General features: G+C 46.9%; 1 protein-coding gene and 1 long non-coding RNA gene across 5 annotated transcripts in view; one reads left to right on the plus strand and one right to left on the minus strand.

The window, feature by feature from the left end:
- LOC311581110 (sodium/glucose cotransporter 1-like) overlaps positions 1-7,117 on the plus strand; it is a 46,896-nt gene extending 39,779 nt beyond the window's left edge. For 2 of the 4 annotated variants that reach the window (XM_084753130.1, XM_084753131.1), the window contains exons 14-15: positions 1,974-2,076; positions 6,305-7,117. In XM_084753130.1, coding sequence (XP_084609256.1) covers positions 1,974-2,076; positions 6,305-6,624 — 423 coding nt within the window. In that variant the 3' untranslated portion in view covers positions 6,625-7,117. The other 2 variants (XM_084753132.1, XM_084753133.1) reach the window with 2 other exon arrangements.
- The window catches only part of LOC311581130, a 174,294-nt gene extending 165,987 nt beyond the window's left edge, over positions 1-8,307 (minus strand). Inside the window, exon 1 of the long non-coding RNA XR_014773658.1 lies at positions 8,176-8,307. This is a non-coding gene — a long non-coding RNA (uncharacterized lncRNA). The remainder of the gene's footprint in view (positions 1-8,175) is intronic.
- Between the last annotated feature and the right edge of the window lie 6,122 nt (positions 8,308-14,429).

Here is a 14,429-nt window from a genome sequence, read left to right on the forward strand (position 1 = left end):
GTTAATCTCAGTATAGATCAATGCCATCAGGGCAGTCCACACCGAAGAGCCAGGGGACAGGATTACAGGACCCAGAAGTAGCTCTCAACCTTCTCTTCATAAGCCATTTCCTACCCCCAGGAGGCAAGAGTCAGTAATCGATTTCATATATTTATTAGAAAGCCTTGGGCTCAGAGAAGCTACATAACTTATCTAAGGCAATGAATGAATTAAGTGTACTTATTATGCTCCAAAGCCTGAACTGGCTCCGCTTTATCACCCACTTTGTTTGGCACCCTAGCACAACAAGGAATTGGCGTTGGCAGGATGAAGGTCCCAGGAATACACCTGAAGATAAAGAGGGCACACCACAGGCAGGGATGGCGATGCGACACCAAGTATCTTGCTTTGCTTAGTCTGGGAAAAAGGGTGAATTCTATCATCAAGAAGTTAAGAGTTAGAAACGACAAAGGCATAGCTGTTGCAAGTTGAGGTTAGCTGGCTAAGTAGCAAATTCCATGACAGCCCAGGTTACTTGGGGAAAACCTGTTGGGGTTTGATCAGGGTGCTGCCCAAATGAGCAGACTCACCCCAAAATGTTTGTTACCTTGCCTAAGAACTTAGCCCATTTTAACCAATAAAAAGCTACCACACCTGGGTAGTGCAAATAGGATAGGTTTGGCTAAGGTTCCCAGGCTTTTGTGGCAGAGAGGATCTAGGGAAAGGAAGCGATCATAGACTGGAAGAGCATCTTGGGAGGAAGAGGCAGAGGAGGGAGGCCACTATGGGTGAGGTGGAGGAAGAAGCACATGGCTGGCATGGATGGAGGATATGGTCCAGATGAAGAGCATTGGCAAGTATTTTAGGATTTTAGATGGGAGTAGTCCAGATGAAAATTATTAGAAACAACCAACCAACCAACCAACAACAACAACAACAACAACAAAATTGTTAGAAACAAACAGCATGGAATTTGAGCAGGAAAATATAGAAGGTAGTTTAGGGGATGAATATCTATCCAACCTCAAATAAACCAAAGCTATTTTAAAATATAACAGATGTCTATATTTTTATTAATTAATAGCAGGCTAGAAAATACCACCACCACAATAATGATAATGATGATGATGATGATGATGATGATGATGATAATAATAATAATAATAATAATAATAATAATAATAATTCATTTAATAAGAAAGATTTATTAGGCCATACTTCTAAATTAACCACAACAAAAATCTATTAAAAAAATAAGCCGAGCCAATCTAGACACATGCAAGCCTCAAGCATCTCTAGCCTATCCTGCTGCTCTTTCTGCTCAGTGTTTTCTTTTACTCACTTCTCTCTCCTACACACAGCCCACATGGGAATGTCAGGATGCTTGCTCCCATCCTACCACAAAATGTCCCTGAATCATCAATGACTCAGCGTGGGAGAACCACGCTCATAAGGTCGCTATGCCCAAATTTATGTGGTGTTGGGCATCAAAGCCAGGGCTTTGTTGCCTGCTAAGCAAGCAGTCTTAAGACCTGAGACACATGCCCCCAGCTCACCAAAATTGTCCTTCGAAGGAAAAAAAAATGGTTTGAAGTGGGAAGGGAGTACCCCTTGGGCCTGTGAAGATGCTCTATTGAACTTGAGCAGGTAAGGTCTTTCCTGGGACCAGGTAGGGGACCTGCCTATTCTAGTGTGTGCAATTTCTCTCTCGTACTCCACAGAGGGCTTTGGAGTGAGGGCAGCTCTGATCTTTCACGACGCTGCGTTCAGCAAGATGGCAGCGCGTCTCTCACTCTGCCAGAAGAAATAGACCAGAAGTGGCGATTCCTGTCATGTCTCCTGTGACCTAACCCCCACCTAACCTTAATGCCTGATAAGCTGTCTTCCTCTGCAGTCTACTGGGACATGGCTCCTACCTGCAGGCTATGGTGAAATATGGCTGCAGACCAAAGTCCCATGGTGACATGCTCCTACCCTGCTCTCTCCACACCCAGCTTCACGGCCTCTGCTGGAGTTTACGTAACAGCCAACAGAGGAGGGTGGCCTTATACAGAGAGATAAGGTGGACGGCCTTGTCCAACTTCACATACCAGCCAGGTAATGAAGACCAGCCACAGCCTTGGGAAGCAGTCCCGTGCGGACCCTGAAGCTGGGGCAGCTGGCCCAAACACCTCTCACCCTACCCCAGCATTCTGACCCCCTAGAAACACCTTTCCCTGTAGAAACACTCCCTTCCTTCCCCCCTAAAATGCTTCTTGGAGTTGTTAGCACAGGCGGAGGCTACGAGGCCAGGTGGATCTTAGAGGAGAGGGAGGAGAACAAAGAGAAAGCCAGGTGATGAGGAGGCGCCAGCAAAGGAGATGGAACGCAGAGATGTCTCGTGTTCTAGAAACGTTTCACACCAAGGGGTGATGGGTGAAGTTAAGTGTCAGGAGCCAGCCCTTGGGTTTAGCCCCACAGACACATACTGTACTTTCAATGGAGCAAACTGGGAGTGCAGTGCACCAAAGAGGGGTGATTATGCAGAAATCCAAACCAGAGGCTTCTCAGTGGGGGGACAGGCAAGGAGGGAGGGAGCCCTTCTCCCTTCAGAAAGTACGTCTGAGATAGAAGTAAGTTCCAAGTCCAAGGGAGAAAGGAGAGAGTGAGTGACCCTGGGAGGGATCAAAGTCCGGGAGAGTTTCAGCAAATAGCATCAGGGCCGTGGGATCCAGGGAGAGAGTATGAGGACTTGAACTTCCCCTTCCCCCTCCCTCCCCCTCTCCCCATCCCTCCTCACCTCCCCCCTTCCGCTCCTGTTCCCCACTCGAAACATGGTTTCTCTGTATAACAGCTCTGGCCGTCCTGGACTCGCTCTGTAGTCCAGGCTGGCCTCGAACTTATGGAGATCCTCCTGCATTTGGCTCCCAAATGCCAGGACTAAAGGCGTGCGCCACCACCACCCGGCCTTTAACTTTTTTTTGGTTTTTTGGGACAGGGCTCCTCTGTGTAGCCTTACCTGTCCTGGACTCGCTTTGTAGACCAGGCTGGCCTCGAACTCACAGAGATCCACCTGCCTCTGCCTCCCAAGTGCTGTGATTAAAGGCGTGCTCCACCACCAAGGGGCTGATTTGAATTTCTTTTCTTTTTTAAAGATTTATTTATTTACTTTTGCGTGCTCTATCTGCATGTACACCTGCACACCAGAAGAGGGCATCAGATCACATTATAGATGGTTGTGAGCTACCATGTGGTTGCTGGGAATTGAACTCAGAACCTCTGGAAGAGCAGACAGTGCTCTTAACCTCTGAGCCATCTCTCCAGCCGCTGGCTTGAACATCTTAAAGCTCTTGTCACAAATAGTGATGAGGATGTGGTGAGGTGAATCTTAAGTTTCGAGCAGAGAGTGCTTACAGGGTATGAGCCTAGGGGAGTGAAGAAGTAGCGAGTAGACCTGGCTGGGAGAAAGAAGAGTTCTGTGGTCCCCTGGTACATCCCTAGGGGGCACATTCAGTGTCTTCTCAATACTGAAAGATGTGCACTTGGTAGGGATGGCCTGTGGACTTCTGTGGGGTGGGAGTCGGTTGTCTGGGGCACAGGACTCCCCGTGTTCCAAGATCCTCCACCTCCTGCTGATGACTTTTTCCTTCTAAGGGGCTGACACTCGGGTCTGTCAGGTTTTGTCAAAGTACACTTATCTAGGGGCAGGTATACTTCTAAGCCCTATTGTAATCAGCTCCTGGTTATTAACCTGATAACTCAGAGCCACCTGGGAAGAGAGAGCCTCAACAGAAGAATTCCCTAGATCAGATTGGCCCGTGTGCATGTCTCTGGGGGCAGGTTTGTTTGTTTGTTTGTTTGTTGATATGGGAGGGTCCAGGTCACAGCTGGGCATCGTCAACCCAAGTAAGTGGTCCTGGGGTGTATTAAAGCAGCTGAATGTGAGCTCAGGAGCAAACAAGTAAGCAGCATTCTTCCGTGATTCCTGATTGATGCTCCTGCCTCGAGTGGCTGTCTTGACTTCCCTCAACAATGGGCTGTAATCTGTACACTGGAGTAAACCTTTTCCTCCCCCGCCCCCCAAGTTTCTTTTGGTCAGTACTTTATCAAAGCAACAGAGGGAGCAAATTAAGATAAACCCTGTTTTAGAGTTGGGGAGAGTAGGCACTTAGCAATCAGGTAACGAGCCAGTGAAAGCGCCTCAAAATGTGCATTCCCGGCCCCAGAGACAGCCAGATGCTCGCAGTACAGCCTTACCTGTTAGGTGCCTTTGAGCTGAGGCTGAATCATTAGTTGAGTTTTCCACATAATCTCCAGTGCCTCTCCCTGCAGCCTGTGTGCTCCTGGACACTGCGCAATAGAGAAATGCTGTGCGTGTTTACAGCAGGTATTATAGTGCAAGAGTAACCACACAAACCACTCAAACTTCTGTCTCGGGTATGGATGGTTTGTTGAATGCACACCGCAAGACTGATCATGATCAGGGACACAGAGTGGATTCGGGAGCCAAACTGGGATGTGAGTCTGCCCTTATAGCAGGCTTCTGAATAGAAAAACCAAGTGCAGGCCGGGTGTGGTGGCGCACGCCTTTAATCCCAGCACTCGGGAGGCAGAGGCAAGCGGATCGCTGTGAGTTCGAGGCCAGCCTGGTCTACAAAGTGAGTCCAGGATGGCCAAGGCTACACAGAGAAACCCTGTCTCAAAAAACCAAAAAAAAAAAAAAAAAAAAGAAAAAAAAAAGAAAAAAAAAAAGAAAAACCAAGTGCAAGAGGCAAGGGGGGGGGTGGTCTTACATTTTGGCCAACTAGACAAAGTGTCATCAGCTGACCTTTAAGCCAATTGGTCCAAAGTGAGGTAAGTGAGGTGGTGGTTAGGGCCTTCCAGAGTGCAAGCAGAGTGCAGCCAAGTGTGGAGATAACGGAATGTGAGTACTGACACCACTGAGTCATGGTGAGATATGAGGTTAACTCGACCTTCTGGAAGGGTTTCTTAGTGTTAGCCATGAGTAACTATTTATAGGAAGCAGAGTTTTAAAAACAAATTTAAACCAAGAAGAGACTTGATACCCTATGAGCATATACAGGGGGAGGTAATCCCCCTCAGGAACAGTCATAGGGGAGGGGAATAAGGGGAAAATGGGAGGGAAGGAAGAATGGGAGGATACAAGGGATGGGATAACCATTGAGATGTAACAAGAATAAATTAAAAAAAAAAAAGGAAAAAAAATTAAACTTAATTTCACCTTATAAACAAAGATGGAGTCTGAATACAAAATGGCTTCAGTTTTGTTACAAAGATCAGGCCTTAACACATAAGCCACAGTGTGACTGGGGAGCAGGACTCTCAGACACAATATGAGAGACTATGCCACTGACTTCAGTGCTTCCTGCTTCGGTGCTTTCTGGTTATGGGTGCCCTCCACCTTGTAATGGAGGCCATTCTATCTTTGGCTGGTAGTTCCACTGTCCCCAAGGCCTCTCCATCCTGAGATGCAGGGACCGGAGGTAGGAGACGTGGGCTCAGAGGCTGTTCAATGGGTGAGACTTCGGATGTCATGGCACAATGGCTGGGATCCGGCTCTGACTGAAATGGAGTTGTATTGTCACCCAGCAGAGCCCTAGTCCCAGGAGCGGCTGCGAGGACACATTCTAGGCAGTGGTTGGGACCAGAGTAAGTGGGATAGAGCTCAACACGGAGCCAGCACAGGTTCTGAGGGGCCGGCCAGTGCCATCAGTACAGGCAGACACTGGGGTGATGTGCAGATCCAGTTAGGAGTCCTGGGGAAAGGAATGGCAGCCTTGTGAAGTTACTAAGCTCCCATTGGACAGCCATAGGATGTTCCTCCAGGGCCCAGGTTTCTGCAGCTGTCCCTGCTGGCCAGGCAGAGGACTAGAGCTTCCTGGAGAAGACATGCTCCCAGAAGTCACCGAAGAGAACAATGCCTGTTGCCAAGATTCACGGGGCTTTCCCTGTCCTCCAAAGCATAGTGACCTCAGGGGAGGGTGCACACAGAAGAGGGTCCACCACTTGCCCTAGACCCGCAATGACAGAATGGCATTGCAACAGCATGTTGACATAGGCAACATAGTTGCATTTCTAGAACACTCATGTGGGCTGCTTAATCAAGAGGATCAGGGCAGAACTCTGAGCTTTCAGCCCCCTCAACATTTCCCAAGCCCTTTCTCACCCTCTGTCCCAGCTGTTTTAAGAAGTTCCCTTGGGTAGATGATGGGCTTTCGTATAAGGAGTCTGTGGTACTTCATGCTGCTAAGGTGGGCCTCTCTTTCAGGCCTTCCTTCTGAGTTAGAGCCTGCTTGTCCCCTGACTTCCGTTCCCTCTCTTCCAGGTATGTTTGGGGAGGCCCATACCTGTCTCTGGAAGCTGTGGGAGTTATTCTGTGGCCTTGACTCAAACTCCAAGACAAGTCCTGAGACCAGAGCCAAGGAGGAGATGGAGGTAACCTTGGAGCAGAGGGCGTTCAGTACCGGGTCACGAGACTTAGAGGCTCTGGCCAGGAGAATGGCAGCCTGGAAGGCAGTGGAACGCCAAGATAAGATGAAAGACTGGAGTGACATTCCGGAGAGCGTCTTCTGGAACAGAGTTATGCAGGCTAGCGGGCTCGTTTTGTTTGTGTTGCTGATTACTGCACATGTCTATTACGCCTGAGGCTCAGGCATTGGTTGCCGCCTTTCCCAGTCCGCTTCATCACGAAGAGGTGAAGGGTTTTCTTTAGGGAGGCCCAGCAATATGGGGCAAAGACCATGCCGACAGAAACACTCCCTCAGGGTACGAATCATTCACAGCTGCGCTTGCGTGCGGGAGAGACCAAGGATATCCCTTTGTTTATAAAGCATGCCAGTGAGGACACCCGCTCACCCCCTCCCTGAAAAATCATTTTCCCTAAATGCCTGTACCACCCAAGCACACGGGCTTTCACTTTCAGTTCCTGACTGCCAGCCTCTCTTTCCTCTTTTTCCGCCATCTACTAGTCTCGAAGGCGTGGCCCTGCTGAAATGACGCCAGCAGTGTAAGCCCAGCCCCACTCATTACCCCGTCTGCACTGATCCCTGGCCAAACAGGTCCCCGGCTGTCTCTCTATGGGAATTCCCTAAACCTCTCTTTTCTTCTTCCTTCTCCTTGGACCATAATAAATGATCTGTGCCTTTTGCAAAACTTTCATGTGTCTTGAAGTGACCTAGGGTGGCCCACTCAGACCTGTGAAAACTACATTCTCAAGATCTTCTGTCTGTTGGCTGACGCTGGCCATAGGGGCTGCAGTACAGAGCTCACCACGATGCTTAAACCTTCATTTTCAGAAGGAGCAGAAGGCGTCAGCCTTCTTGGGAAAAAAACAAAACAAAACAACTGACCCTGAACTAGCTCATTCCAGTTACTTTTAGTCCATAATTATACAAGAATTAATTGAGGTCAGAAAGGTTCCAACTACCAAAGTTACCTGGCCCTTGCTGCCTGAGAGAGCAGACGACCCACACGGATCTCGGTCCCTTTTGGCCATAATCAAAAGTAAGAACTCCAGGTTCGCCAGGAGTGTCTTAAGGACCAGTTTGTAACAGCTGCAAGCTCTCACGGAGCCCCAAGTGCAAAACTTTCCAGGGAGGCAGCATTTCTTCAAAGTTCAAAGCATCTCACAACAATTTCTCAGCCTTCCCCCCCCCCCCCCAGTAACCCAAACACAGCAAAGGCTTTGCTGAAACTTTTCACTCAAAGCCAGACACAGAGGCTCCACTTTACGTATCCCTATACCCGTCCCTCATTCCTTAATTCTTCAGCTGATATCTGAGTGCTAGTTGTGTCCCCCAATATGTTGTGCCGTGTTAGAAATGAATATTGGGGGGGGGTCCCAAGAAAATGACCACAGCATCTGAAGTATTTCCACAAGGCCCACATTTTGCTTCTCTAGAAGGATGAACAGCAGGGTTACCAGGCTCACCAAGCAGGGGTTCTGTGCCTCACTCTGAGTGGTCGGAAGCTGGCCTAACATCCTTCATGTGATTGGCTAACTCAGAACAGCAGAGCTGACCAGAAGAATGCAGCGTTTGAGAACACGACTCACCCTTGAGCACACGCCTTGACTTAAGAAAAACTCAAAGTGTTAAGTGAATTTGAAACTAGGAACGAAATTACAGAAGAGGGACTATGGCGAGGGATAACTAACACTAAGACCTTTAGGAACAGCTGGGTGGTAGTGGCGCACACCTTTAATCCCAGCACTCGGGAGGCAAGGGCAGACGGATCTCTGTGAGTTCGAGGCCAGCCTGGTCTACAAAGCGAGTCCAGAACAGCCAGGGCTACACAGAGAAACCGTATCTCTTAAAAAACAAAAACAAAAAACAAAACGAAATCCCCTATGAACTGTCATATGGGAACCTACTACTGTTGAAGTTTCCTAAAATACATATATACATGTGTATAAAAGTGGTTTAAATGGAGTTACCCTACAATGGGGCAACAATGTTCCTTGTAGACACCAGTCCAGCGGTGGCTTGGCTCTTTTGGAGTTGCTGTCTGACGAGGTCCCACAGATCCTCCACATTACAGGCATCGCCAAAACTTTTGCTTCTCCTCCAGAGCAGGACAGTAAGGCCCTCTCGCTAAAGATGCCGTACACTTGAGTCAGAGAACACGGAGAAACCACCCCGTGCTGATCTGGAAACTGCATCCCTACTGGCAGCCCTCATGGTGCTCTAAGGTGCTACCCAAGCTAGAGGAGGGAACCATACATCAGTCCTGTCCCTCTGTGAACCCTGAGAGCTACAGTAGTGACTGGTCTGACAAGATAAGGTCGCTATAGTGCAACAGTGGCATAAACATCATGAGGGTAACCAGCCACCTTCTGATTGAATTTAACTCCTGCTTTATAAGATGAAGCTCATATCTGGCACCACTATCAGGCTGTGAAACTATAGATAGGCAGAACATTGGCCCTAGGGGAGAGCCTGCCATTATTACGGTGTTCAATGGTCCTTATCGGTAATATATTATGATAAAATGTAGGGATTTTGCCAGTTACAGCGTCAATCAACTTCAACCATGACTCCTAGGATGACTTACGGCAGGGGAGGGCATTTCTCTCTCTTCACATTTTCCGCCTATCCTTTTATAGGATTAGGAAAAGGTCATTCGTTCCTGAGTTTTTTATCTACCTCACTGATTAAAGTAACTACTGAAGAGGCTTCGTAATCGTTCCATCAGAAGCTATTACTGGGAATGTGTAACACCTTCTATTAGACATAATACAAGTATCTCTCTTCTTCTGTTAGTGTCATATAAAGTGCCATTCAGTGACCCGGCCCGCAGGTCAGTCAACAGGAGTACCCGGAAGGGGGAGTGGGAATAGACGGGACAAGGGATGTGAGAAATAAAGAGAAGACGGTATTCCGATCAGGTCTCCGTTTATTGTGCGGCAGAGCAACAGTATATATAGTCAGCGGGAGGCGGGGCGGAAGGCAGGGGGGTGGAGCGAGGGAAGCAGGTGTTCGGGTTCCGCAAAAACATTGGGTACATCCAAACAGGATGTAGGAAAAACCAGCAAATGTCACCAGTGGAAAGGTACGCTCAGTACAAACTCTGAGTGCACGGCCTTAAACAATCTTACAAAAAACAACATGCCCGAGCAGGGCTCCCTAAGGGTTCCTCCTTTTTTATTTTTTCAAAAGATAGGTCAATCTCCAAGGAACGGCGTCTGGTCTGTCTTGGGTTGGAATCGATCCCTTGCCCTCATTACCCGTCTCTGGATCTCACAGGAGCAGGCCCGCAGTTGTGTCTTAGGTTGATAGGGCTGGCAAGGAAGGGATTTCTGATTCTCTTACCCGTCACTGACTGCCCGTTCAGCTTCAAGGAGACGGCTCTGGGTAAAGTCATTGTCAGCCACATCTAGTTTGTGGTAGTGAACCTGTATGGGTTTCATTTGTATAGCTTTGATCTGTTGCTTTAAGAAGGCTGTGACTCTGTTGAATAACACTGGTCCTAAGGACAGCAAAATAAGAAGACCCAGGAGTGGGCCGAGGACAGGCGGCAGGAGGGTAGAAAGCCAAGGGGATGTACTAAACCAGGGTTTAAACCACCCTTGTCCTTGTTCTCTTTGTTTTTTTCGTCTTTCTAATCCTTCTCGGACCTTCTGCATGGAATCCGTAACAACTCCTGAGTGGTCCACGTAGAAACAGCATTCTTCTTAAAGGGCAGCACAAAGTCCACCCTGCTGTAGGAGCAAGAGGCCAAGCCCTCGCCTGTTCTGTAACACTACCCCAGCAAGGGAAAACAGGGAGGTTTGTAAGTGAGAGAGAGCAGTCTCAAGCCTTTCTATATCTAAGTCAATAGAAGATCTCAACCGGCCATGATTGTGATCCTGGAGAATGAGGGAAGAGCCCCCGGTGCTAGCCCCCACCAATCCAAAGCTAAGCAAGACCACCACTGTAATAGTGGAGATTGGTTCGCTTTTAGGCTGGAGGAGTCTTTTATCATCCATGGGGTCCCAAAAACTGGAAAATTGTTCATCAGTATAGTAGGTAAGCCGATCAATTGTACTAAAATACAAAAGTTTCTGGATAGGGCATGATTATTAGTGCAAGGGGTAAGGCCATCAGAGCAAGCCCACCAGGCATCATTGGGGGGAATAAGATAAAGTGGTTGGCCTACTATTTTCTACTGAAATGGAGATATTACAGAGGTCTTTGTATGCATCAGGGATATTTCCCACACAAGTTCCTTATCCACTAATGGATTGCAGAGACAGCTTCTGAGGACCTTGTTGCCATCTACAGCTTGCAGGATCTGTAGTACTGGTAACGTCATGGATGACTGCAATGCCCTCATAGAAGGGGGTGGGGCTGAGGGGTGTAACATAGCCAGCAAGATTGGTCCAGATCTGGTCTGGAACTATTAAGGGTGATGAAGGTATGCACAAGCAGATCCAACAAGGCTCCCTCTGTGGTCTTTGAGGGGGCACAGCAGCATCCCCCTGACCAGGGAGTGGAGTGCCTGGGGAAGGGACAACCTGAGCTTGTAGCCTGGACAAGAATCTTATTTGGTCCGAGTCCAACATTGGTTTGGACAGGATTTGCCTCCAGGACGACACTGAAGATGGGATACTGGGTCATATTCAATGGGATGATATAGTCTAACGCCCCACAATCTCGGAGTGGTTGTCCAATCCTCGCTTTTAGCATAATTTGTATAAGAAATCTGTATTTGTGGGTATCTGGGGTAGCACCCCTTGTATGTGTACCATGTGTTCCAAGGTGCATCTGAGGGATGATTAATGATGTGAACCTCAATCCAATGGGTAGTGATGGGAGGGTCCCACCAGATATGACCAGTGGATTCATATCCCCATTTAGCACGAAATCCTGCTTCTGTATAACCACAACCTCTCGCTGAGCTGCCATGATTAGAACAGATGTAGAAATTAATAGATTTTGTTCATTGTCTACAATTGACCCAATATTTACCACTGAAGTTAAATTGGGGAACCAGCTGCCAATGGAGCCTATTTTTGAGAGACTGACTATGATGGAGCCCTTATTGTCAGCAATCTGCCAAGTCAGGTTGTCGGGCAGATGTTGGTTTACAGACTTTACCTGGAGGGCAATCGTCATTTTCAGCATCAGAGTCAGGACCAGGCAGGTTCTCATGATGATCTGTAAGAGAGAGAGGTTTTTTTTTTCCCTCAGGGGGAAATTTCTCCCTGGAGCTTTGGTTATCTGCTTAACCAATCTCTCTGGCAGCCATGTAGCAGTGTCTTCTTCTCGAGAGTAGACGCAAACTGATCCTCTGCCCCATATGTGTACGGGAACTGGTCCATTCCAGGACCCAGTCAACGGATCTTTCCAGAGGACCGTGGTAAAATCTCTATGAGTCTCTGGATGCCAGAAGCGGTCGGCTGATGATTTTCCATCTTTATCCAATTTTAGAAAATTTAAAATAAATAATGAATGATGAAGAACATTCTTGGGAGACCCCTTAGTAGGGTACCATTCCCCCTTTTTTATTTTTTCAAATGTTAGTTTTAGAGTGAGGCGTGCTCTTTCCACCATGCCCTGACCTTGCGGGTTGTATGGTATGCCAGTTTTATGAAGAATATTCAACATCTCACAGAAACGTTGAAAGCTGGTACTTGTATATCCGGGGCCCTTATCTGTCTTAATTTGTTTAGGGACTCCTAGGGGGGAAATGGCTGCAAGCACATGGGTGATAATGTGCCTTGTTGCTTCTCCTGTTTGCAGGGTAGTGAAAATAAGACCACTGAAGGTGTCAATACAAACATGTACATATTTTAAGTTGCCAAATTCACTGTAATGCATCACATCCATTTGCCATATAGCATTTGCAGTGAGCCCTTTCGGGTTAACTCCTAAATGTGGGGCAGGCACATGGGATGCACATGCCTGACATTGCTTGACAATCAGGTGTCCTTGCTCTTGAGTGATCTTAAACATTACCCTTAAGGTGTGAGAATTAAGATGATGCAACCTGTGAGTTTGCATAGCTTGGTCGATACCAGTGGCAGGTTCAGCGGACAAGATCATTGCCTGGTGTGTAGCCAGATCCCTTTTTTCATTTCCTTCAGATAAGAGGCCAGGAAGGCCTGAATGTGCCCTCAAACGGCCAACAAAAATTTATTCTGTGCGTTTGCGAATAAACTGCTGGCAAGTAAGAAATAAATGAACTGTTTCAGAGGCATGTTTAATTATAGCAACTGTCCCCAAAAGAGGAACAGAATGTGCCAAATAAGCACTATCAGTAAAAATATTAAAGGTTGCGTAGGAAAAGCTTGAAGAACAGCATTAATAGCACGGAGCTCTACCAATTGGGTTGAAAGAGAGAGGGGTCTCAAAGGACACCATCTGATCTTGAAAAGTATACGTGGCCTGTCCTGTAGAGGACCCACTCGTGAAGACTAGTAATGCCTCGGAGATAGGTACCATGGAAACTCTAGTGGGGAAAGCAAACGCATGCAATCTGCAAAACTGTATGAGTTTATTAGGAGGATAATGATTATCTATTTGTCCTGAAAAGGAGGCTCAGGCAATAGGCCAGGTTTCTGTGTTCTGTAGTAACCAGTTAACCTGCACCGCAGTATAAGGTTGAATCAAGGTATCAGGATCTTTTCCAAAGTAAGTCTGACTTGTATTTTGGCTTAAATTGATCAAGTCAGCTACGGCATCAAAATAAGGTAATAAAACCTTTTTGGGTGAGGAGGGCAATGAACCTACAGCAGAGGCGCTGTTTACCAGAAAACAGCGGCGGGTGTCAGTGTGGTAACACAATGAAGAGAAATGGCTTAGTATAATCAATCTGACTGACAAACAGAAGCAATCACATCATCTACCCATTTTAATGCCAATCTTCCTTCATCAGTAAGCGCTCGAGGGGAGTGGGGGTTTGTGTCCCCTTTCAAGATATCAAAGGCTTTAAATCACCAGTGGTGAGTTTTAGATATGGTCTTAGCCAAGTAATGTCTCTGAGCAATTTTTGACAACCCTCTCTCACATCCACTTAGTTGGTTTTTTTGTTTGTTTGTTTGTTTGTTTGTTTTAGTTCACATCCCTAGACAAAGCTGAACCTAAATAACACACATAGCACATTGATGGCAATTAGGATTTCTGTACACATACTTTCAACTACCAGGGTTTTTCATGTTGAAAATCTTGATCAAACTTCCTCCCCACTTTTACATCTCCCTTTGCCCCTATTATTTCCTAGACCCTGTGAGTGATAACAATAGCTCACATTCTAGCAAGAGTGTTGGTACACTGTTAAAGTGACCCGGATGAGAGAATACTCTCTGCAAACAAGAAAAGACACCAAAGGAAGCACATAGAGAGCAAAAAAAAAGCTCCACATGCTAACACTGTAATTGCAGTTTTAGACAACAAAAGACATTTACTAATGTTCTTCCTTTGCTATGTAGACTTAAAAAATTATTTTTGAGATTATACTTACATTTCTCCTTCTCTTTCCTCCATCCAAACCCTCCCATACACCCCTTCTTGCTCACTTTTACATTCATGATCTGGTACTTACATCTTTTAAAAATTAATTGTTATTATAGACATGCACGAATATACATATTAATGCCTAAATATACTCAGTATGTATAATGTTGCTTTTATGTATGTTTTCAGGGCCAACACGTTGGTGTTAAAGCCAGATGATGGAACTATTTGGGAAGGACTGGGAGGTGTGGCCTGTTTGTAAGAGGTGTGTCACTGGCGGGGAGGGCTTCGAAGTTTCAAAAGTCCGTGCCATTCTCAGCCAGAGCTTTCTCTGCCTCTTAGGATCAAATGTGAGCTGTCAGCTACTGCTTCAGTGCCATGCCTACCTGCCTGCTGCCATGGCTCCTGCCATTATGGGCATGGACTTACACTCTGAAATTGTAAGCCCCAATAAACTCTTTCTTCTATAAGTTGCCTTGGTCATGGTGTCTCTTCACAACAAGAGAAAATTCATTA

The sequence above is a fragment of the Acomys minous genome (genome assembly GCF_964271855.1).
Source record: "Acomys minous genome assembly, chromosome: 13".
Classification (NCBI taxonomy): domain Eukaryota; kingdom Metazoa; phylum Chordata; class Mammalia; order Rodentia; family Muridae; genus Acomys; species Acomys minous.